The following is a 26,858-nucleotide window of genomic DNA, read 5'->3' as shown; positions in this document are numbered from 1 at the left end:
TTTGCTGGAAGGGTTGGACCTGGATGGCGTCTCACCCCAGCTGGCCTTGTGGGAGGGGGAGGACGTGCCTGCAGGGTTCCTTGGAGCTATGTTTACCACCTTCCTTTTCTCACTGGTTTTACTCCAGCAAGCAACTAAGACCATTAGGCAAATTCCATGTGGAATTCTGGAGTTCCACATACCCCTACGTGGGTGCTTTCCAGAAAAACAGAGTTCTTCTCTCAGGGAGTCAGGGTGAGAAAGGCAGAAGATACTGACCAGAGGATGGTAGAGAGTCCACAACAAAATCCTTACCAAAAACCTTGACCCTGGTAGAGCTCTTCAGGATTTTGCCAGGCCTGACTCTGATGTAGCAAAAGAACTTCCGGCCATCATCGAAGATTCGAACTGGAGAGAGGTGGAGTCTGTAGTCTGCACTTAACTTTACTCTGTCTTTAAATAATGTTGAATTGCTGATGAGATGATCTTGGCTGAAAAGTGTTTCTAGAGTTGCATTATTCTCCTGGTGAGAAAAGTTGTTACCAGTTATTTAGCATTCAACTGTCAGATTCTAGAATAGACATTTCACATGCATTAATTCTTTTATTTCTATAAAATAAAGAGGAAGAATGAAGACTTGAAATTAAGAGATATTTTAGTATATTACTAGAGAAAGTATCATTACACTGGATTTTCAATTCAAAACTACTGTGACTCTTTTAACACATAGAAATTTGCCACTTTTCTAACTAGACCTTTCCTTTCCTTATCTTCCATAAACTGCATATATCTGGGGTAGGATTTCAGGGGTGAAAAGGGGAGCCTAATAGAAGGTCCTAATTCTCATTTAGGAAGTTCTGACATCTTACTACTAAGATGCGCTGAAAAGACTGTACTAGTTGTGTTTATAAATCTCCACGTGAAACTGGATGATTACAGCTATCCCAGGATGTCTTTAGAAAAGGTCTCGTTTCAGTTTTTCCCAGAGCCTGGACTAGGACTGGGTAAAGGGGCACACAGGGCACAACATTAGAGGAGACACTCACTCCTGGGGTCTTGCAAGTGTTGGCAGCTGAGACTGAGAACTTCATTACATTTTGTGCCCTGGGCACCTCCTTGCCTCAGCCTGGTCCTGGTGCTGGTCCTATTTCGGTGTTTGTGCTGGCTTCCCAGGGGATACATCAAGAGTAGGCTGCAAATAGGAATCTGAATTTTGGAAATAAGAGCTTATTTGAAAGACTTAGCTGCTCTATTCCAGTAATTTTCAAGTGGTGTGCTGGGATAAGATCTTAGGTGTGCCGCCAAAAATTTTAAAGATCATTAATTAAATTATTTTTTCAAAGAAATTCAAAGCACAGTAAGTATATCCTTTTTGTTTTTTTTTAAACTCTTTCTCTCTTTTTGGATCAACATAGTTTAAGTGTGCTTTGGACGTTTCACTATGGGTTCAAGTGTGCCGTGAGATAAAATAAGGCTGAAAAACACTGCTCTGTTCTGTACCCATAATTGGGTCTGTGCAGAAAAGTCCTATTATCCTTTCCCACTCATCGTCTCCTTGGACAAGCTCCCTGAGGGTGTCACATGTTGGTCAGTGTCAGTGGATGTGCTCACTTAAGGGCCCGGAGAGGAATTTGAGGGAGAATAGGTAGAGGAAGGGTTGGGTCCTCAGACCCCATTAGTGTAACTCAGGATTCTAAATTGAGCTGCTTTGAAAACACTCTATGCACACATGCCTTGTCCAGATACTCTAATTCATATTAGTCTTGGGTAAGGCCCAGGCTGGGCATTTTTTAAAAAGGTTATCAGGGGAGCCAGGGCTGAGAACCATTGGCCTAATTTGAAACAAGATTATGAATCATTGTGTACAGGTGTCAGGGAAATAGAAGGAACTCAAATGGAGCAGGGTGAACAGGAATACATTTAATGGGGGGGAAGTCATAAAATAATGAAAACAAAGATCTGTGACATGGCCTTTCTAATTTTAAAAATTAGAAAAATTCAGAGTGGGAAAAATGGCAGCCAAGTGAATGAGTGAATTCAAGTGTGGGCAGAAACACGGAGGTGAACTTCTTAGTGTAATTATTTATATAATTCCAGAATATTCTTAATGGAAACCCTTACGTAAGATGCAATCGTTTAGCAGAATGTGGCTAGGATTGGTATCAGCCTTACATACAGACAGCACTGCAGCCTGCAAAGAATCACGCCTGCTCAATAAAGTCCTACCCGGTAGCAATGTACATACTTCTATACCTTCCTACAGAAGGACCTAGTGTGTGTGCTGCCGTCTTCCTAATGAGAAAGACTACTAAAAAAACACAGGGAGAAAGATTGTATTTTCAGATACTACACGCCTCAGGGGTCCCCAGAGGAGCCCTAAGTCTTAGGTGGTGATAGCAGAAGACTGAGGAAAGCATGTGGCTCAGTCACTGGCCTGAAAGTCAGTAATTAAGGAAGCAGGCGCCCCCTGCAGGTCCCTTGGCACAGGAAGGTATATTTGACAGCCTCTTGCATTATGCTGGAGACTTTTCGTAAGGATTTGGGAGTTTAAAATATTTCTTAGTCATCTGATATACAACTTGACATCTGAAATATTTCCATGTGTCACATTGTGTGTGTGTGTGTCTGTGTTTGAGACAGGATCTCTCTCTGTCACCCTGGGTAGAGTTTTATGCTGTCATAGCTCACAGCAACCTCAAACTCTTGGGCTCAAGAGATCCACTTGGCTTAGCCTCCAGAGTAGCTGGCACTACAGGCACCCACCACCATGCCTGGCTAGTTTTTTCTATTTATAGTAGAGACAAGGTCTCACTCTGGCTCAAGCTAGTCGCAAGTTCTTAAACTCAAGCAATCCACCCACCTGGGCCTCTCAGATTGCAAGGATTACAGATATGAGCCACTTTGCTGGCCTGTTACTTTATTTTTAGAATAAGGCAGCCACACGCTGAGGTGACTGGTGAGAAAAAAACTGGCGAGAAAACCACTTTTTTCTTTATTATGTAGGAGGGTGTAACTGGCCAACGTGTTTTAATTGATAGAGAAAAGATAAAAGAACCCCCCCCCAACTTATCCAAAGATTTGTTTTTTCTGGGTAGTTGAATTTTGCAATGGGAGAAATTTGTTCCTTCACTGAGAAATATGGGATTCAGTTGCCAAGATTGCCTGTAATCTACAGGATAAAGAGATCCTGAGAGATTCTAGAGCCCCATTTATAAAGGGGCCCATGGCAGGAACCTGCATGTGAGTGGCTGTCTTCATGTAGCCAATGGAAAGAGAGGTGGGCAAAACCAGCACAGGCAAACAAGGACCTGGGGCTGGGAGAGGGAGGAATCATACTAATATTATGCTATGACCACTATTAACAATTTATATTCTTATTAGTCATAGATGAGATTTATTTAACACCTATTACATTCTGGGCATTCTGAGAAGCTCCTTCAAGTCTTAACCCTGTTTGCTGCTTAAAACAATCTGGAGTAAATTGAGGTTAAATAATTTGCTCAAAGGTTGCACAAAGTAAGAAAGTATTAAGTCACAGGAGCAAACAACAAGGATGTCCAAAACAAGGGACAAATAAGCCTCAGAGACAACATATACTAATCAAAAATAAACCATAAAAAATTTAAAAACTTTCCGGAGTATCTGGAATGACACATTTAAAGGAAATGCAAGAAAACCCAGAAATCTTTATACACAGTACATTATAGATTGCAGAAGTATGAGCAACTTGTTGATGGGAAGGAGGCTTTATGAATATTGGCCAACTTTGGTGAGTAGGCGTTGTGGAACAAAGCTCAAAGCTCAACTTCTACCTAACCATAATGACCTTAGGTAGCCTGATCTGCAGGAAACAGACTCAGAGGTTCTTGTACAGAGCCTTTATTTCTACCTGGTTTTATTTTCTTTTCCTGTTATTCAAAGAAAAACTATCACCAATCTTTAAAAATATGAATCCACATTTCTGAAACTTTATGGAGTCTAACCTTGGTAGACACTTATTTTTTAAGGAGGAGTGTAGATTTAAGTAGCTAATGTATATAATACACTATTCTGGTCCTGGTGCTTCATAGGTGTTCACTAATACAAACTCACTATCCTCCAGTCCCATCTTTGATCAACCTGCTATTTCATGAGTGTTCACTACGTGCCTGTCTAAATTGAGAAATTATAGAGAGTCATTGCTATGGTTTGAACGTTTTTGCCCCTTTCAAAACTCCTGGTGAAAGTTAATCGCCAGTGCAAGAGTATAGGAAGGTGGAGCCTAACGGGAAGTGGTCAGGTTAAGAGGGCTCTGCCCTCAGAGATGGGTTAATGCCACTATAAAAATGGCTTGTGGAGGTAGGTTCTCTCTCTTCTGCACTTCGGCTGTATAAGGACAAAATGTTCTTCCTCTCCAGAGGATGTAGCATTTAAGGTACCATCGTGAAAGCAGAGAGACCAAGGCCCTAACCTGCTGGTGCCTTAATTTTAGACTTTCCAGACTTCAGAATTATGAGAGAATAAATGTCTGTTCTCTGTAAGTTAGGTATTTACTTATATATGTACACAATGGACTAAGACAGTCATAAAGCCACAAATTGTGCAATCTGTTCTTCTGTTACTGTCAACCTTTATACCACCTTGGGGGACTCGATGGCCATGAAGCCTAGGAGCCAGAGGCTGATTAGAAAATAGTGTTCTCTGAACAATATAAAGACATCAAAGTCAAAACAATCAATAGTTTGCCTTTATTTAAAATTTTTATATTGTTCCATCATGAATTTTCCCTAGCTTTTGATTTTTTAATATTATATTAAAATATTTATCTGGATTACTGATATTTTTGTGCTTCCTTAATTTTGCTCTCAGGTTTGGAGGTCTTACTCAATTCATCCCAACCCTACCCTTTAGGTCACACAGCTGGCGGTAGAGCCAAGACTTGAAAACAATTTCCCTTCATTGGTCACGCTGTTAATGACTTTGCTATATTCGGCCTCACGAAAATAGTAGAAGGGACAGTCTTTGCCTTTTCTGCTCACAGACTACTTGAGGAGAGGAATGAATTCACAAGAAAAACAAATATAAAACCCAGACCCATGGGGAAAAATGTATAATTACATACAAGAGTTTGATAAAATAGTTAACATGATGAGAGATGAGTGGGGTTACATAGGATAATGACAAACTGCTATTATATGCCCTTTAAACATCTGAAAAATTCAAAAATAATTTGTTGAGGCTTGTTTTCTTTTGTCCTAGAATCAGAATTTTTAATCCAGAAGAGGCACCTTGGTACTACAGGCTGAGTATACCTTATCCATAAGGCCAGAGTATTATATATTTTGGACTTTTTAAATTTTGAAACATTCGCATTATCCTTACTGGTTGAGCAGCCTAAATCTGAAAATCCCAAATCTGAAATGCTCTGAGGAGCATGTTGGCTTTCAAAAATTTTCAGATTTTGGAGCATTTCAAAGTCTGGATTTTCAGATTGGGGATGCTCAATCGATATGATTGAGGAATGCTGCTATCTCATCTCCATGCTGGCCCGAACTCCTTACAGCCAGCTCCGTGCCAGAGTTGGCTGCGCTGACCACAGCTGGTGCTGAGTGCACAGCGCTCGTTCGATAGCTGCTGTTAACTGTATCGATTGCTATTTCTTTATCTCCAAATGTTTCCTGTCTTCACATTTCTCCCACATATTCTCCATCCAGTCAGGGATGTCAGAGCAAGCTGCTTGCAAAGCTCCTCACGTACGTTTTCTAAAGCACCAGCACAATATTTTTCCAATCATTGCTGTTGGTTGTCAACACTTTGCAGTTCGGCTAGCGCTTTATTTTTGATTAAAGACAATTAGGATCAGCTGCCATCAGGGAAGAGGTTACAGTTTTGTTTTCTGAACATCAAAGCATCTCATAGGTATGGGAAGCCAACACTGTGTATAGTCCCATCCTGCCTTTTAATTATAAAATAACATAAATATGAAAGAATAGCATGTTGAAGATACATTTATAATAAAAATCTCAAATTTAAACATCTAGAATTTAGTTATGTGCTTTTGTTAGTAATATTGAACTGTGTGAATCAGAAATATTCTTATCCTCCTCTTCATGATTTTCAATTGGATTGCTTTATTTACACTAACTTTGGAAAGAAACATTTCCCATCTGTACTAACTTGTACTTATAGGTTCTAGAGTCTTTTTATTATTATTGTTTTTATTAAATCATAACTTTGTACATTGATGCATTTATGGGGTTCAGGGTATTGCTTTGATATACAATATGAAATGCTTACATTGAACTAAGTAACACATCCATCACAATTATATTCATTTCTTAATAGTTTTGAAATGTACCATTGCATCATGCACATTAGGTGAGGTCCCCCAAATGCCCTTCCTCCTCTCATATCCCCCCTCCCCTCCCCTCTCTTTCCTTTTCTCTTCTACTTTCTGGACTATAGTTATGTTTTGCCATTCATATGAGTGTGTAGGTGATTATATATTGATTTCATAATAGTATTGAGTACACTGGATACATTTTTTTCCCATTCTTGATCTACTTTACTAAGAAGAATATGTTCCAGCTCCATCCAGGTAAACATAATAGATGTGAAGTCTCCATCTTTTTTATGGCTGCATAGTATTCCACAGTGTACATATACCACAATTTGTTAATCCATTCATGGGTCAGTGGGCACTTGGGCTGTTTCCATGTCTTGGCTATTATGAATTGGGCTGCAAAAAACATTCTGGTGCAAATGTCTTTGTTGTAAAATAATTTTTGATCATCTGGGTATATACCTAGTCGAGGAATTGCAGGATCAAATGGTAGGTCTACTTTTAGTTCCTTGAGGATTCTCCAAACTTCTCTCCAAAAAGGTTGTATTAGCTTGCATTCCCACCAGCAGGGTAGAAGCATTCTCTTCTTTCTGCATCCATGCCAACATCTGTAGTTTTGGGATTTTGTGATGTGGGCTAATCTAACTGGAGTTAGATGATATCTCACACTGGATTTGATTTTCATTTCTCTGATGATTAAGGATGATGAGCATTTTTTTAGGTGTTTGTAGACCATGCACCTGTCTTCATCAGAGAAGTTTCTGTTCAAGTCTCTTGCCCACATAGAAATGGGGCAAGAGAATTGAACAGGGGCATTTATTCTTTTCTTATTGATTAATTTGAGTTCTCTGAAGACTTTAGTTATCAGACCTTTGTTAGAAGCATAACCTGTAAAAATCTTCTCCCATTCAGAAGGTTGTCATTCGCTTTACTTACTGTGCTCTTGGCTGTGCAAAAGCGTTTTAGTTTGATCAGATCCCAGTAATGTATTTTTGTTGTTGCTTCAATTGCCTGCTGTGGGGGTCCTCCTCTCCAGGCCAATTTCTTCAAGTGTTTTCCTTGCACTCTCTTCTAGTATTTTTTTTTTTTTTTTTTGAGACAGAGCCTCAAGCTGTTGCCCTGGGTAGAGTGCCGTGGCATCATAGCTCACAGAACCTCCAACTCCTAGGCTCAAGTGAGTTTCCTGCCTTTGCCTCCAAAGTAGCTGGGACTACAGGCACCTGCCACAATGCCCACTATTTTTTTTTTTTTGGTTGCAGCCGTCGTTGTTTGGCGGGCCTGGGCTGGATTCGAACCTGCCATCTCAGGTGTATGTGGCTGGCACCTTAGTCACTTAAGCCACAGGTGCCGAGCCTCTTCTAGTATTTTTATAGTTTCATGTCTTAAGTTTAAATCTTTTATCCAGTGAGAATCAATTTTTGTTAATAGTGAAAGGTGGGGGTCTAGTTTCAGTGGATATGAGAGATCTCTATAAAGAGAACTATGAAACCCTGGGAAAAGAAATAGCTGAAGTTGTTAACAAATGGAAAAACATACCATGCTCATGGCTGGGAAGAATCAACATTGTTAAAATGTCCATACTACCCAAAACAATCCATGGATTTAATACAATCCCTAGTAAAGCACCATTGTCATACTTTAAAGAACTTGAAAAAACAGTACTTTGTTTTATATGGAATCAGAAAAAAACTTGAATAGCAAATACATTGCTCAGAAATAAGAACAAATCAGGAGGTATCACATTACCAGATTTCAGGCATACTATAAATCTATAGTGCCAGTGCCATCAAAACATCATGGTACTGGCACAAAAACAGAGCGGTCAATTTATGGAACAGAATAGAGAACCAAGAGATGAAGCTGGCTGCATATTATCATTTAATCTTCGACAAGCTTATCAAAAATATTCAATGGGGGAAAGACTCCCTATTTGACAAATGGTGCTGAGTGAACTGGCTGGTGACCTGTAGAAGACTGAAACTGGACCTCCATTTAGAGTCTTAATGTAGTATATATCTGTCCTTTACCAACCAACTGTTCTTTAATTATACAGGTCAAACATAACCTTTCAAAGGTCCATCTGGTCAGAATCAAACTATTTCCCACCATGCTGCCATTTTTTACATTTTCATTAAAGGCATGTGTCATGGTAGGAAATATGTATCCCTACAGGACTTAGCACCCAAAGCAGATTCACATATGTTTATTGGATTGAATTGACATTTATACTATGGGAAATCAGGATGATAGTTGGGGATGAAAACAGAATATTAGAGTGTATTGAGAAGCTTCCAGAGTAAGTCTGCAGAATTCCCTGATGACTGTATACTTGTGTCCTGGTGCATAAAATAGGAAAACCATCACTTTTTCTATCGACTGCTTTCCATCTAAACATTCATATTCTGTGATTTTTATAAATAACCTCACCATTCAGATATATCTTTGTTCCTATTAAAGGGTAAATCCTTTTTGCTTACTTAGTTACTCTACATCCTATAGGAGGGTTAGATTCATGGTCTACTTGCACCAGATGCTTGTCTACCTTTGTGTAGTAACAATCCTGAAATGTAACCTCCCCAAATGCAAAGGATCTGTCCCACTAACACATATAACACAGCCTTAGATTGGGATCAGGCACTTATAGCAAATAGGTTTATTTTACGAGACTGAGAATCCCACTAATAACTTTTCCACTGAGGGTCCTAACTGAATTAATTAGATTTTATAAAATTTCACATACAGGAAGACATGACTTTTGTTTTCCACTGACCTTGATAATTTTAGTTGGTATTAATAACATAGTTTCCAGGATTTCGTGAAGCACTGGCGGCAGACAGCTTCTATAGCTTCCTGGAGTTACCAAGTCCAGTATACAGATTTCTGCTCTTCTGAGCTCATCGTCATCATCTCTATTTTTTAACCTCTTTCTAAAAGCTATGTTATATGATGTTTGTAAGACCTGGCTTATAATTATGATTATTGTTAATTTAACAAGGGATTAAAGACCTAAAATGCGGATTGGAGAGAATATTTATATACTCTACAGAAAAGACATTAAAGGATTTCCTACCAGACTTGCTGAATCCCACTGCCATCAACAGTGTGGGGCCGGAATGTAAATCAGAGGAGCAAATAGATTTTAACATTTAAAAAGGGAATGCACAGTAGGAATTTAATCAGTGCATTTGCCAACACAATGTTCCTTTTGAAGAGAGTGTTCTTTCAAAAGGATTCCTCAGGTTGTCCATATCGTGATGAATTCTTTAAAGCGGGAGAGTGGCTTGATGTCCTAGCAGATGTTTAGGATTCACCCTCTCACTCTGTGACCTTACTGCAATCTCTCGGGGTCTCATTTATCCAAAATGTCCCAGCAGGATCCACAGATAATGCCTATAGAGAGCCTTCTTGGCTTCTTTGAAGGATAAGGATGCCTTATCCAGTTGTCTGGTCTTTGATCCTTAATGTGCTGACACTCACTCATCAATCAAAGGGCATTAATTTAGTGACCATCAATTTAATATGAAGACAACGAATAAGACAATGTGAAAAGGGAACAGATAGAAACAAATTCATTAGATTGTTTATTAAGTATTTACAGGTTCCTATGTTCTAGGTTCTATACTACATGCTACAGAATTTTGAAGTGAATGGTGCAGTTTTTGCCCTAGAGAAACTCAAAGTCACATAAAAAACAGAGACTAATGAAGGCTTTACATTTGCTTGGGAAAATAGATGACACACCCATGAGTTAAGAATGTGACAGATTAATTTATCAGACACCAAAAATCTCTACAGTAAAGCTTTATCAAGCCAATTACTATTGATAGTAAATTTGTGATAAGGATAGGGACATTTTGCTCTATTAGTGAAAAATTTTAATTATGCAAGCAAGATATAAACAATGCACTTTCATTACTATTACATTTAATACAGTCTCTGCTGAGATCACCTTCACTTTTAAACTTTTCCTAAGAACTATATTGCATCATGTTGGTTAAGAACAATGACTTCTACTATTGATAGGCATAGTTCCCAGGAAGCTTTACACTTTGGAAAACAAATCCTATAATATAAAGGGGAAAATATGATTTGTGACAGATGACAAAGAGTCATTGGAGATTTCAGAACAGTTTGGGAAATTTGTTTCAGAATATTTAGAATATATTTTTCTTTTTATTTTACTGACTATCCAGAAAATATCTAGGCAGTGAAGAATTATCAGTAGATTGTGTTTTAAGGTCTTAGAGTCAGTTATTTTGGATTTGACACACCCCCAGAAAAGTATTTTTATGCGTAGACTCTAGTTTCTAAGACAGCCCAGAAAAACTTAGGTAACTGGTAATGTGAATTATCAATCATGTGAATCATGGTATTTTCCAAATTGCGTCAACTGTTACAGTCATGGGCATCTATGAGTTTTGTATACATTTTAAAATCATGTGTTTGCACTTTGATGACAACTTAAAAAATTGATATACAGTAATCATATTCTAGATCACTTAAATCAATTCCCTGTTATGTGATTCTTGAAATCATGTTCATGATTATATTTATATTTCATTATTCTCCTTCTATCATTCAACTTGATGGATTTAGAAGTTTACTGTACATATTGGTTAATAGCCAGCTGCACACAATTCTTTCATATTTCTTATTATGCTTATGTTGATTTCATTTACTTATTATGAGAAATCTATGATAATTCCCATTTGAAAATGATGTGAAATCACTAGATTTTTCATTTTTATGATTAAATTTAGTTTTAGAGAAAGAAAATGACACAGTCTGGGCAAATAATGTTGCAGACTAATGAAAAATAACAAAGGCAGGTAAATGATTCATTCACATTAAGGGACAGGCAAAATTAAGTCACAGATCTGAATAGATGAAGTTAGCAATATTTTAAATAGAGAAAAATAGTGGGAGAATTTAGTCATCCCAGGGAGTACGGGAAGCAATTAAATACAACAGTTAAATGGTTGACTAACCATAACTATCTGTGGAATTTTAAAAATTGATAATTTAAAAATATTCCTGTTATACTTTAGGATGCCCTAGCAATTTATTCAATCAGAATAATTAGACCAGTATTTATTTTTGCCCTACATATTATTTTTAAAATTGGAAAATTTCTCAAAAATTCAGATTTCCGACTCCCTCTGCCAAGTTTGAAGGCCTGGCGATGATGGCCATGCACCCCCTGTGGTTTTAATGGAACTGAGTGTGGCTATTTCTTACACAAGTCCTGACTTTCTGTACATTTTCTGCTTATATTTTAGAAGCATTAGTGTTTATGTTTCCTGATCTAAAGCAATGTCATATATTTCCTAGGAAGACATAATAAGGGTTTTGGGGGAAAAAAAGCTGATCTTTGCATATGGTGTTACTAAAACAAATATTTATGATTAGGGACTTCTGCTGTATATGGCTCCTCCCCAGGGCATCATCACGCTTTATTCTCTCTGCAGTCACGGTTTGGTATATGGATAGAAACAGAAATTAAACTTGGGAAGCTGATTTTTAAATTAACTGACTGCATTCATAGACCCGAGGCTTGCCTGGTTAGCAGGAACGGGAGAGCATCCTTTCCTTCCTTTCCCACCCCTCTCCCAACCCCTGGCATGATGCCTGGCTCTCTCATCAAGTATGCATCCTTCCCCATTATTACTTGTTATTCATTTTACTTCATTAATATTTAAAGATCACTGTAGTTATTCACTGAAAAAGGCAACACTTACCACCAACCAGGCAAAGGTGAACTCAGATGAAATTTCTGAGGAGATATTTTGAAAGCATGGCATTTCCAGAGTCTGATTTATCTCTATTTCTATTGTATGGTTGCCTCCCCATTCTTCCTGGATACCTACAGCAAAACATAAGGTAGAAAATGCAGGGATTTTGGATTGGTTCATAAAGTGCTCTTTCTAGGAGAGATAAGAACAGTTTTAGTACAGAGATGCATTTATCCTCATGGGAACTTATGAAGCAAGAGGCAGAACCCCACTATAATGTTCTTTGTATAAATGGCTAAACTGAGCTACGGAGGAGCATAAACAGTTGCTTACCACTAAAAATTATAGGGAACCTACTCTAACAGGATCCAACTCATCATTTAGCCTCATATTGGTACTTTAGTCTTTAGATTACATTTGCTTGCTTAGATAGAATAGAAAACTTTATAACCAAGCCTTTGTCCTTTTGAAAATATTACTTTAATAGGGCGGTGCCCATAGTTTAGTGGGTAGGGTGCCAGCCACATACACCTAGGCAGGTGGGTTCAAACCCAGCCTGGGCCTGCTAGATAACAATGACAACTGCAACAAAAAAATAGCCAGGGGTTGTGGTGGGCGCCTGTAGTCTTAGCTACTCAAGAGGCTGGGGCAAGAGAATTGCTTAAGCCCAAGAATTAGAGGTTGCTGTGAGCTGGGATGCCATGGCACTCTACCAAGGGCAACATAATGAGACTCTGTCTCAAAAAAAAAAGGAAGAATGGCATCTGTGGCTCAAAGGAGTAGGGTGCCAGCTCCACATGCCAGAGGTGGTGGGTTCAAACCCAGCTCTGGCCAAAAATTGCAAAAAAAAAGAAAATACTACTTTAATAGACTTTATTTTTAGAGCAGTTTTAGGTTCACAGCAAACTTGAGCAGAAAACACAGAGAATTCCCAGTGTATCTGCTACCCTCACCCACCCACAGACTCCCCACTATCAACATTCCACACTATAGTGGAACATCTGTTACAGTTGATGAACCTTCTTTGACACATCATTATCATCTTCAACCTATACATTACGCTAGGGCTGACTCTTAGTGTTGTACATTCTGTGGGTCTGAACAAATGTGTAATGACATTCACTCACCATTACGGTGTCACACAGAATAGCCTCACTGTCCTAAACATCCTCTGTCTTCTGCTCATTCATCCCTTCCTCCCCATTACCCCCTAGCAAACACTGATCTTTTTACTGTGTTTATTTCTTCATATCCAATTATCTTTTTAGAGCTTATAAACAATCCTCCAACTAAGGAATAACACAGAAAAAATATATGAAGAAACTCTGAAGTAAGCATTGTTTGTTTTTTCTTTGTAAAGGTAAAATGAGTTAAATATCCATTTTATAGTCCCTCCTTTTGGGAAAGTTATATACATATACACATACATTTGTGATTAAACTATATTATCATAAAAGGATAGTTTATAAATGAAAATAACTGTATGATTCTAATGCCCTAAAAATCTTATATTCTTTCTTCTATGTCAATTGAAATCTTGTTTGTATGCATACATGTTTTCTTATACTTTGTGATCCTATTTACCAATGAATGCTACATATATTACTTTAAAAGGTTTTCATGATTCTTGAACTGTGTGTGGTTGAAATGTTTGGAGGCTTTATATTATTCCATTAGACAACAGAACCTCTGAAAGTTGACTACCCAAGAGACCATAACAAACTTGTCAACATATGGAGGTGGTCAGCTATGGATGTTATACTATAAATATACATCATCATCTGCTTAGTCATTTCCAGTTATAAAGTCATGCTCTTTCAGTCTGTGTTTTTGATCTATTTTAAACTATTATATGGCATACAGCAAGGATCATCCTTATGTTACTAGTTTTCTTCTGACTATTCAGGTACTTAAGATAAATTTACAGAAGTGCAGTTAATGGATCATTGAGTATGAACATTCTCACTGATATCAAGAGTATATACATATTTTAAGAATTTTATATCTAGATTTTAGATCTTTACTATATTTCAATCTCTCATGAGTATAACCTGAACTATCTTTATTGATAGTTCTTTCTTCCTCTTTTCTCTAATTTAAATCTACCAGATATGCCCTATTATAGCATATGTCCCTGCATCATTCTCAAATAGTGATTGCTTGTTTTCACATACCCTTAATTCTTCTAGCTAAGGAGATGAGATCAGAGCCTTTCTTGCTCTCCATTGCTGCTATCAAATATGGCTGTAACTCCACAATTTACGAAAAAGAGCCCTGTCCCTTGTTAAAGATATCCAGTATAACAGTACTTTCAACTGGATTTATTTGTATACCACCATTATAAATATTTTGCAACATTTGCCTACCACCAAAACTATTACATTTTTTTCTTGAAATTATTATAATAGTTTCTTATATAAATTTACTTTAAACCTCATGATCTAGGCACAATATCTGTGATGTCTACAAAACCTGCTTAATATTTTAATTATATTTAAATGTATATTATCCAAATACATAAGTATTATTTTTTTGTAAACTTTATTTAGACTCTGGGAAGTTGGAAGTATAAGAGCTATTACTTTTTGAATATTCCTGAAACTTTCTAGAAAAACATACAGAGTAATTAGGGCAGCAGAACTAAAAATACAGATATAGTATCTGTAAGAGTACTAAATAGCAGCACATCTCTATTAATATCTGGGGACAAACTACTAGACCACTGTGTTATCAGCAACTGTGCAGAAAGAAACGGGAAGATGGACTGGCATTAGTACTAGAGAACCCTTCCCCCAACAACAGTAATCACTGGAAAGATAGCAGACTAATCTGAGCATAGTCTAATCTCTGAAAGAGAGAAGAGAGTTTGCAGGCACCAAACCACCAGTGTCTTCAAAGGAAAGAAGAAAAAATTTATCAGTACTGGAGTAGACAGGGCTTTTCAAAATACATGCTGAACAGAGAAGAAACACCTGGAAAAAGAACTCAAATAAGACAGGCTCAAAAGAAGAAATCAAAAAGGCAATTTAGGTAAAAATTAGGAAGCAAAGGAAACATACTCCAAAAGTACAATGGCAAATTACTTACCTTGAAAATAACAAAAGGGTGGGTTGGAGAGACAATGAACACTCTAGAAAAGCTAGTCTGGCTCACCATTCTATAACATGAATAAAAATGTCTTTAACTTAAACATAAGCAATAGAAAAAGAATGAGGTAGAACAACCTGTAAAGAAAGATACTATAAGCAACCACCCCCCCAACCAAAATGGAAAACAAAAGAACATTCCTACACCAATGACAGCCTATTAGCAAGATAGGAACACAAAATTAATAAAACTATAGGTTGATTACTCAAAATGAGCCAAAAGAAATAAAAAAACAAACAAACTGTGCAACATTTTGGAAAGATTAGTACATCAGTCTGTTGGAAAAAAGAAAGCTAAGAAAAAAGATAGGTGGAAAGGGTAGAAATAATAATGTTTATAAATCATTCCAGAAATTAAGACAAAACTAGAACAAAACCAAAAACAGACACACAAAAGCTAATCCATTAAAATAAAAAGAAATAGAATGAGGAAAATTTTAAAATACATTAATTAATAAATGATCAATTTTAAAATAAAGTAAAATGAGAAAAGCTATTCAAAGAAAATGATATACAAAATAAAAGTATATGCACAACTCTGGAGGACAAGGCGGGTGTATTGCCTGAACTCACAGGCTCGAGACCAGCCTGAGCCAGAGTGAGACCTCATCTCTAAAAACAAACAAACAAACAAAATAGCCTGGCATTTTGGTGGGTGCTGGCAGTCCCAGCTACTCAGGAGGCTGAGGCAAGAGAATTGCTTGAACCCAAGAGTTTGAGGTTGCTGTGAGATATGACACCATGACACTCTACCAAGGGCATAGTGAGATTCTGTGTCAAAAAAAAAAAAAAAAGTATATGCACAAAGCATGAAAGTCATGAAAGGAAAAAGTCAAAGCAATAAAATTGAACAGATATATGAACTTATAATTCAAGAAAAATTTTTTAAAATTAAAAAATGACTAGAAAATACATACTAAAACATTATCCTGCAAAAATAGGAACATAGACCTAGAATGGACAACATTAAGCATATTCTTATGAAAGTATTGAACAAAGTTAACTATGTGGAAAGAAAATTGGATTGTTATTAGCTTTCTAAATGCAATTCTATGTCAGAAAATAATGGAGTCACTGGGCATGGTGGCTCATGCCTGTAATCCTAGCACTCTGGGAGGCTGAGGTGTGCACTATATATGTGCACCATATATATGCAGTACACACAGTATATTTTTATATTTACATTTATGCATATATATGTATACACACATACACATCTACAAGGGGGTGCCAAAATTGTATACACATTTTAAGAGAGAAAGCTATCCTATTCATGACTGTTGCATGGTGATGCTAGCATTCATTTAATTAATACCAAATGCTACCATAATTCAATTCAACTTTGAAAAGTAACACACAGATGACCTCTCTTAAAATGTATACACATTTTTGGTACCCCCAGTATATAATATCCAGTTTTTAACAAAATTATGAGACATCAAGGAAACATGAAAGTGTGACCCATACTTAGGTAAAAGGCAATTAATTATAACTGACTTTGAGTCAGTTTTAACAGACTTCAAAGCAGGTACTATAAGTATGTTCAAAGGATTAAAACAAGATATGATGACAATTGCTTAATAAATAGAGAATCTTAGTGGAGAAGCAGGAGTGTATAAAATGAGCCAAATGTGTATTCTAAAGTTGAAAACTTAATAACAAAAATACAATCACTAGAGATGCTCTACAGCAAATTTAAGGGGCAAGAAGAAAGAATCAATGTATGTGAATATTGTTCAATATAAGGCATCTAATCTAAAGAACAAGGAGAAAAAGTATTGAAGAAAAATGAACAGAGCTTCAGGGCCATTTAGGACAATATCAACCATACTAACATGTTTGAAACAGTACTCATAGAAGGAGAGACAAAATACTGGGAAACAGAACAAATATTTGAAGGTAAAATGGACCCTAATTTTACATACAAAGTGTAACATTAGGTTCATGAACTCACCACCATATGCTTAATTTGATGGCACTGTACAAACAATTCAGTAAGGTTTCGTAACCTGGATATATCTGTGTCTCATAGCTGTGCTCGTGTTGACGTATTGACGTATGGTGGTGTTTTGCTGAGTCAGTTCATTATTTTGTGTTGTTGTGTGCTGTAGTGAGAATGTCAGAGGTTGAATTAGAGCAATCAACAAACATTAAATTTCTTGTTAAACTGGCAAGAGTAAAAGTGAAACATGTTAGTTCCAGTTGATGGAGATAATGCTATGAAGAAAATGACAGTATTCAAATGGATTAAATGTGTTTCTGGGGGTGTGTGTGCATCACTGGTGAAGAAAAGAATTCAGAGAAGCCAGTTATGAGTTGTACTGATGAAAACATTGTGAAGATTCATCAAATTGGTCAAAATCATCAGCTGACTGTGAGATGCACAGTAGACCAAGTAAACATTGATATAGAAACAGGAAAATCTTAACTGACAATCTTGGTATAAAATAGGTATGTGTAGAAATGGTCCCAAATGCCCAAAGGAGCTCACCAATGAATAAAAGGAAAGGACAGCTGGAGTTTACCAAGACCTTTGGAGAGGCAAGATGATGTTTGGGGCTGTGTTATCACCAGTGACGAAACATGCATGAATCAGTACAATCCTGAAATAAAGCGTCAAACTGCACAATAGAATTCAGCCAATTCTCCACAACCAAAAATTTCCATCACTCCAAATCAAGAGTCAAAATGATATTGGTAACATTTTTTTGGTATCAGAGGGATTGTTCATTATAAATTTATATTAATGGGACAAAGAGTTAACCAAATTTACTATTTGTAAGTGATGAAAAGGCTGCATGAAAAAGTTAGATCAAAATGACCTGAAATTTTTGTCAGTAACTCACGGCTCCTATATCATGACACTATCTGTGAGGGAATTTTTACCCAGCAAACAAATAACTGTATTGGAACACCCTCTCTACTTACCAGATTGATCCCCTAGTGATATTTTTTTAACCCACAGATAAAGAAAATATTGAAAGGAAGATATTTTGATGACATTCATGACAGCAAGGGTAATATGATGACAGCTCTGACCGCCATTCCAGGAAAGAGTTCCAAAATCTCTTTGAAGGGTGGCACTGGTTGACAGTGCATAGCTTGCCAAGGGGAATACTTTGAAGGTGACTGTAGTGATATTCAGCAGTGAGGAATGTAGCATTGTTCTAGGACAAGTTCGTGAACTTAATTGTCAGACCATGTAACCTTGTATTTGATTATTAAAAAATCTTTCTACAAATTTATTTCCACACATCCAACTATCTCAACAAAACCTGAATAGGATAAGTAGAGACACTCACCTAGGAATGTCATAATCAAAAAAGAAAGAGAAAATTATTAAAGTTGTAAAATAGCAATTGAAGTGAGAAAAATTCAAAACAAAACAACAACAAACAAAAACTATTTATCTCATGCAGTTCATCAATAGCATAATCACAACCATGACAAGCGCCACCACTGCAACACCTTCATTAGAACACTCACTCAGAGCTTTCTTGTCCCTACTGACACATGTTGTATCAACCTTTGCGATCCCCATCGCCTGGCCTCGTACTTATTCCTTTCCATTCCTGCATCCCTTCCCTTCCACAATGCCACCGAAACAGCTCCTCTGAGGTGCTCCAAACTTCCATGTTCCAAAATACCATCCAATACCTGTTATCTTCTCAAAAACTTCAGAATGGGTGGCTGTTTCTTTTATGCAATATCATCTTCTCAGTTTCTGTGACTCGGTTCAGCCCTGATTTTACTCCTGCATCTCAGTCACTCTGTGTTATCTGACAAAGTCTATCTTCCTCCACCCATCACCATGGACATTGCTGAAGTGTCACATTACTTTTCTCACTTTATTTCCCCCTCCTAGATGGTTTTTTTTACTCCCAGAAATTCAGTTAGTTAGATGACTAACCAATTTTTATCTTCAATTTAAACCTCTTTTTTAGATGAGGAATTGCATATCCAGCTGTTTGCCTAACACCTTCACTCCTATTTCAATAGGAGCGAAATAAATCAAACTCCTAAATCAAACTCAAAATAGTCTCTATACAATTGGGTGTTCCCTAAGACCTGAATAAGTCACACACTTGTTTTTATTCTGCTTACCAGAAACAAAAACATCATCCCTGACACTGCTTTTTATTTCTCCCTTTGCTATGCAATCTACCCTAAACCTTGTGGGAGTGAATCTCCTAAACATTCTTCTGAGCTGAGCACTCCGCATCACTACCCCACTGTCACTCTGCTTACTAGCATCAGCATCTCACCTAGATTTCTGCTGTGATTCCTAACTAACCTGCACTATCCTCTCTGGCCCTCTTCAATTCATTCTTTACATTTGGGCCACAAAGATGCATTTTTGAAATGCAAAACAAAAAATCAAACAAAACAACATTTCTATTCGTTTTTACAACTCTGAGGATAAAGACAAAACTACCTGAAGGGACCAATCAATTTCTCTGGCCTCATCTTCAACTGCCTCCCCCCTCCAATCCCTTTGCACCTGCCATAATGCCTTTTAAAACCCTCCATAGTTTCCATAACTTCCTTTCACCATAGAGCCTTTGCACGACCTGCTTTTTGTGAAGATCTGTGTTCTCTATCTGTAGTCCAAGTGGAGCATCACTTCCCCAGGAATCATTTTTGTGAGTTTTCTGTTATACACTCTCATACACTGTCCATGTCCTCACTGCAAGCACACTTTTTCTCACGGGAAATTTCATAGTGGTGTGTTTATTTGATTAAAGTTCACCTCCTCCGATTGGACTTCATGATTAATGAAGGCAAAGTCACACCCATATGCACACCACTGTATTTCTGGTACTCAGCATTCAGTTTCAATGACTAGACCAGATAATAGCAAATTTTAGACTGAGCTTATTAACCTGTTATCCCTAAAGATTATCTTGATACTATTACTATCATTTCTATGAATAATATTTCTTTTCTGACCATTGCCACTACTCTCTTGTTTTCCAATAATAACATTAATAGTTCCCTAAGACTTTTGTTGCAATCTGGTAAACTAAAGCCATGTTGTGCTGCTGTAACTGATCCCCAAAACTACAACATTTTAAGTGCATCAAAATCTTCGAAGCATTATGGGAGCCATAAGCACTCCACATTATGAAACCCGTTATAATAGTACAAGGCTTAACTTAGACAGTAGCAGGTTTTAGGATAACTCAAAATGAAACCCTGTCAGGTGACATTGAAAAATAAGGAAACACAAAACTGCTCATTGTATTCCCACTCTCATCCATGGACCCAGAGCCCTGAGACACACACAGGGACAAAATACTGTGAAAAGAGAACAGAATCCCCTCTGAGCCAGCCCCTCTGGGAACATGGGGACAGGACTTAGACACACACTATAATGGAAGGCATCAAGGGAAGATGACTTATGTGACAAGAGAAAGGAAACAGGGAGAGGTGATCAACCCAATCATTCCGCATTTTCAAATGTAGATTTTTTATACACCACTTCAATTTGCATTTGTTTATGTACTTCCTAAGTGTTTGCACTTCAGGTGTGCTTTGCTTACCCACGTAGCTTGTAAACTTGAAAATCACACAGGGCATGAGAAAGAAATGGTGCAAGCAAGAGGAGAATAAGCGAGAGCTTAAAGAATAAAGGAGAAAAAGAAGATGTGTCATTGGGGGTCACATGTGGCCCAGTTCTTGGATGGCAACTGCCTTCTCCTTAGCTCCATGCCAACCTTACATTTCTGGTCACTCTGTGGTGAAGGGTTCCCCCACTCCCTTCTGTTTTTCTCTTTTCTATTTTACTCACTTTGTACCCAAACGCACAATAACAGAATCATTTCTCTAACACTGAGGCCACCACTTTTCCTCTGATCCAACTGATAGCAACAAAGACGCCATCAGAAGACTGGGGCTTCTCCAAACACAGAATAGATGGGACTTCTGCCTTGCCAGTGATTTGCAATTTTTAGTAGGTACAAACTTAGCTCCTTTGCTTTTCTTTACTTTAAGAAAGACCCTTTCCTCAAAGGCAACACCTTTCTCCTTCCAGTATAATATACTTTTATTTATTGCTGTCTTTATTTTTGAGTCATTGTATATTCTGTTTCCTAGCAACCCATGTTGCCAATTCTCAATGGAGACATTCAAACATTAGGTCCTCAGGATAGTATAGTTTACTGGTTTAGTCCAAAGATTAAAAAATGTGTCTGAAGCCAAAGTCAGTGTGTACTTGTGCTTATGCTCTATTGGGTTCCCAAATTAAGCCAACATAAAAAGAGAAGACAGGCAGTCCCCATAGCTCAGTGGGAAGGGCGCCAACCACATACTCCCAGGCTGGTGAGTTGGAATCCCACCAGCTAAACAACAATGACAACTACAAAAAAAAAAAAAAAAAAAAAAAAAAAAACCCAAAACTGAGTGTTGTTGTGGGCGCCTGTAGTTTCAGCTACTTGGGAGGCTGAGACAGTAGAATTGCTTAAGCCCAAGAGTTTGAGGTTACTGTGAGCTGTGGTGTCACAGCACTCTACCAAGGGTGACATAATGAGACTCTGTCTCAAAAAAAGAAAAGAAAAGAAAAGAAAATGAAATTTAAAAAAATATAAAGAAGAAGAAGAGATTTTTAAAATAAAAATCAGAAATAGAATTCACCCAGTATAATCATTATTATTCTTAATCGAAAACTACAATTTGCCAAACTCTGATCCTGTGGTAGAAATTGTACAAAATGCTTTATATAGATTATCTCATGTAACCATTGGAACAGTGATACACATGAAAGAAGTACGATAATTATTCATATTTGTTATGTAAGAAAACAAAAAGAGACTGAAATAACTTGGCAAGAATGGAATATATAATAAATGACTGAGCCAGTGTTCAAATCCAGAAATATGTGAGCTAAACATTGTTGTATATAGGTCTTTCAAACACACTACACTCTCAATGGAACTGAAGTTTGTTTGTTTGTTTGTTTTCTCCTGAAAAACAGCAAGAGAATGGGGCATTGTAAGATAGTAATTGATGATCTTGGTCCATAGTGGGCTGCTCCAGTATCATAGTCTTAGAGCAGGTACGATATAAGAATGGAGACAAGGTAATGAGGTATACCTGTTGCTTGTTCTGGGTAGCTCCATGCATCCTTCAGCATGGCCTTTGTAAATTAATTTTTGTTGTTTTTTTCTTATATTACCAGGCCTTTTTTCCCTTGAGCTAAAAACAGTCCAGTTCCAGTGCATTTTAGATTTGTTGGCTTTCATTTTCATTCTTTTCCATTAGCAGAAATGGAAATCATTTACTTTAGGACCAGGTAATTTAGGGCACTTGTCATTGTTTTTCAAATGGGCTCAGAGAATTCACATGACAGTTTACAAGTCAAATTGATTCATAGCTAGAAGAGAGCTAGAACTTAAACTTAGAATCCCTGCCTCCAAATGCAGGCCTCTGAAGTAGGCACGGTGTGAATGCTACTTGTCTACAATCTCCTTGTCCCCCTTACCTTCCCTGAACTAAACAGTGTCTCCAAAGACACTTTCATGAATTCACCCACAAACCTTTCTCCACTTACATCTCCATGAATGGCACCACCATGCAGGGATGCGTGCCAGACACCCACACATGGCCTTCAATTTTTCTGTCACCTTCACTTTACTGCCCTTATCGTATAAAGTACTTTGTGACCACGTTGTGTCTGTTTTATGCCCAATGCCTAAACTTTGTCATTCTCTTTCTTTATCTCCCCAAACTACCACTGTCTGTCCTCTGAACTACTAGACACTCTCCTAACTTGACTCTACCTTCTCCTTCGTGTCCTCCTTCACCCTGTTCTCATACAAAAGCCAGTATGATTGCTTCACAGCACAAATATAATCAGGTCACAAATGCATGCCATCCTTTTGTTAGGAATTCTTCAATGTCTTCCCATGTCTTTGAGAAAAAATAGAAACCTTTACCATGGCTATAAGGTCCTTACCTGCCTCCTCCCTTAATTTCTGCATTATAGTCCCACTGTCACTTTCCCATTTCCCCGAACACTGCAAAGCTCTTCATGCAAGTTATTTCTTCTTTCTGGATCATTTGTAACCCCATCCCACCCCTTCCCCACCTCCTAAATTGTGTTCAGGTCTATTGATCCTTTGGACTTCAGCTAGGTATTAACCTGGGCTCTATCATAGATTCTTACACAAGCTATTGTAGTCCCCACTATTACTCTTGTGATATTACATTTATTTGTGGAATTATTTGATCAATTTCTGTCTCTCTTACCAGATAATATCTCTTTTTGGAATTTAGAATAAATATTTTTATTATTTGGAATAATTTATGGAATTATTTGATCAATTTCTGTCTCTCTTACCAGATAATGCCTCTTTTGGGGTGAACTTTCATATGCTTGGTAGCACCATACCTAGCACACATATTTGTTAAATGAACGAGAGCTGATGCACTTCCTCCCCTCTACCCCCTCTAAGTTATGCTTACCATGTGTCTGAAGGAGAAGGTTGTAGATTTTATTCTGAATGCCCCGCGGATACAGAGTAAAGCTGCACTCGTACTTTCCACTGAGTGAGGAAGACATATTTCTCAAATGCAGAGTCCACTGTAATACCTTCTCGGGTGTTTCTCTGAAAGCCACCTGGGATTCACAGGGACGTCCATGGGCACAGTAGAAACCGTATTGGGGATGATAAAGGGCAATCAGGTCCACCTTACTGGTGACCCTGGACCATTGTGTCTGCACCAAGTAGCCCGTGTTCTGTGTTTGGCAGGTCAGATTGACATCGGAGCCAGGTAGGGCATAAACGTCTTCTCCTGCATTGAATGTTTCTTCCCATACCCCTGAAAGGGAGAGACATGAGCCATCAGTGTACATAATTCACACAGAGCACTCTGAACGGGAAACTCTGGTCACTTCAGTGAGGTGAGGAGGCAGCTGAGGAAATCTCTCCTTGGCTTCCTTAGAAATGGAAAGGAGCTTGTACATAATTCAGGTGGAGAAGCATGAGACTCAATAGAAATGAGGAGGCATTGACTAAGGGAAACGAGGTAATTATTGACTTCTAACTATTTATATCTTTGTTGGTCTTTCCAAAAAATAATTTTTCTGATTACCTGTGAATGAAATGAAGTCTATTTAAAAATTGAAACACATTAGCAAACTTAGCATGACAATCATTCTTACATTTAATAGAATTGGCCTTTGGGGTTTATAAATCAGCTGCTACATATAACACAAGGTGATGCTTTCCAAAACTGCAAAAATAGCTAATGTACAGAGCAGATTCATTTAAATATACATGTTTACAAGAGACTTTTATACATGTTACCTTGTTTAATCCTTCTCATGTACCGTAAGAGTCACATTGTTAACCCTATTTATAAAGGGGGAAACTGAGGCATGGCACTATGAAGTGATTTGCTAAAAGTCATGCCTCCAATAAAAGCCATGAATTCAGTGGCCTGGAGCCTGTAGTCTTTTTACAGCTTTCCTTTTTTTTTTTTCCATTTAAACATCTAATTTTTTTGATCTTTATAAAGTTTTAAATTATGTTTGATAATCCTATTTCATGACATTGAAATGCTCGATAATATTCAGTTGATTAAGAAGTACACAAATGTTGTACTATCATGCCAATTTAAATGTTAAATAAAAAGAGACCAAAACTTAGGTTAAAACAAGTACATTGTGATGGAAATATGTATGGTTTTTAAGACACTTTCTTAGCTTTAAAATTTTTTTGACAGTTACTATTTCTAATATTTTAATTTATTTTTTATTTTAAGAATATTACAGAGTGCACACATTTTGGTTATATAGCTTGCATTCGTACATTTTAAACCTATGTTACAAGTATGCCCTTCATATGTAGATGTGTGAGTTTGCCCTATGCCTCCTGGCCCCTTCCTGCTTCGAGATTTACCTGTCCTTCTCCCCTCACCGGATTGATTTCTGTCGGGTTTTACTTCCAGAGGTGCATGTAAGTGTCGGTCAATTAGTTTCAATTTAGTATTGAGTACGTGTCTAACTTTCTTAACCTCCAAATTCAGTCTTGTTGAGTAGAGTAACAAAACAGACATCCAGTCCATGCAGACTGAAAGGAATTTCCACTCTAGGTAGTTAGATCTCCTGAGGAGAAGAGGGAAGAAAAACTCTAGGTAGAGATTCCACTCTGTTTCATCTCTAATCAGTGCTCTGAAATACTAGACATAAAGAAAGGAAGATTCTCTCTGCCATCAGCAATCTGACCAAGTGGTCCTGGGCACTTAAAATATGTTAAGCATTGAGCTTTTGACATGCTTTCAATAGCGCTGGCCGGAGCTTTAGCATTAACGTGGAGTACTGTTACAGGCATGATGTATTATTGTGACAAGTACTGCTGAAGTTCACAAAGGGAAAAGATAAAAAGATGACAAGCAACTGAGACGCAACAGGGCTCTCAAACGTACTTGACAAATGGGAATTATCACACTTTTGTGCAGAAGGTTGGGTAGGCAGAGGTTAGTACACTTTAAAGCAACTTCCTGTGAGCTATTGTTTGCCTGATAATATGGCTCTGATCCTATCTGGCGTTATATTCCAAAGTATCTTTGGTTTAGAAATTCTCCGTGAAATTTTTGTAGCTATACCAGAAAGCACAGTTTATCCTTCAGACGCACAGCCTCACTGTAATACTCATACACTATGGGCTACAGAACTAATCTTTCTTCTATTTTTAAATAGACCCGTTAGTATCTTGTCCCCACTGTCATAAGGATTCTACTTTGTCCTCCAGGTTTGTACCTACCCGGCCCTTATTAAAATTCAACATGTGTTTAACTCCCAAGACCTTAGTATTTGGAGGAGAGATGCTTGTTATGGCGAAAAGGAAAACTTGAGAGAAGGAAAAAAAAGTTGAGCAAGATCACTGATGGCTTTGTGATTCTTTTCAGCTTTCCAGAGTTGTTCTGACTATCATTTGGAGAGCATTTCATTTCCAAGAAACACAATTTCCCAATTACTCTGGGGAGCTCATTAGTTAGGAAATGGGTGAAAATGCCTCAGAGCGGCGGCACAAACCACCCATTCTCTTTTCGATTTTAGTGTTCCTTAGTAATCATTTCTAGACTCTAATATCTCTCCGATAACTGCCACTTAAATACAGAACTGAAAACCTCGGTAACGATTTGCCCTTTGGTGATCTATTTCAGCAGCGGCAGTCACAGGCATTTCAAATGAACAGACGACAGTGGCCCATTTGACAAGAAAGGACAACTGCAAGTCTTACCCCTGATGAAGTGGATCTGGATGATGGAATAAACAGCACAGTACGTCCATGTTTTCTCCATCGTCTCCTGAAGACCTTACACCAGCATTTCCATAATGCTCACTGAAGTCAATTAATGTCTTCAAGCAAACTCCACCTACCCTCTTCGTGCTAAAAAAAAACAAACCAAAACCCAAATCTACCACACATCTGGGTCTGTTTATCACTTGGCAAGCCCCCAGGAAATGAAACGTAGACAGGAAAGTAATGTGGTTCAGGGCTGAGTAAAACCTTCAACAGAACAATGTTGAAATTGTTCTTTGAAACCCCGTGTATTACCTTCTTTAAAAGTCTTTTCAGGATCCAAAGATTCTCTGGTTTAGGATCCCTGTGTCAGTCAAGCTGCTTCTAAAATCTGAACACAGGAAATCATGCAGAGCGAGTCACAATGTGC

The 26,858-nt window shown here is 37.7% G+C and overlaps 1 protein-coding gene across 2 annotated transcripts in view; it reads right to left on the bottom strand.

Moving 5' to 3' along the window:
* Nucleotides 1-26,509, bottom strand: part of CD96 (CD96 molecule) — an 89,286-nt gene extending 62,777 nt beyond the window's left edge. For both annotated transcript variants that reach the window (XM_003797684.2, XM_023517851.1), the window contains exons 1-4: nucleotides 26,426-26,509; nucleotides 23,643-23,999; nucleotides 12,040-12,164; nucleotides 295-502 (exon numbers count right to left, since the gene is read on the bottom strand). In XM_003797684.2, coding sequence (XP_003797732.1) covers nucleotides 295-502; nucleotides 12,040-12,164; nucleotides 23,643-23,999; nucleotides 26,426-26,486 — 751 coding nt within the window. In that variant the 5' untranslated portion in view covers nucleotides 26,487-26,509. The remainder of the gene's footprint in view (nucleotides 1-294; nucleotides 503-12,039; nucleotides 12,165-23,642; nucleotides 24,000-26,425) is intronic.
* Between the last annotated feature and the right edge of the window lie 349 nt (nucleotides 26,510-26,858).

This window comes from Otolemur garnettii, unplaced genomic scaffold (genome assembly GCF_000181295.1).
Source record: "Otolemur garnettii isolate 467f Iridium unplaced genomic scaffold, OtoGar3 scaffold00122, whole genome shotgun sequence".
Classification (NCBI taxonomy): domain Eukaryota; kingdom Metazoa; phylum Chordata; class Mammalia; order Primates; family Galagidae; genus Otolemur; species Otolemur garnettii.
Note: the sequence above shows the minus strand (reverse complement) of the source record. Positions and strands in the feature narration are given on the sequence as shown.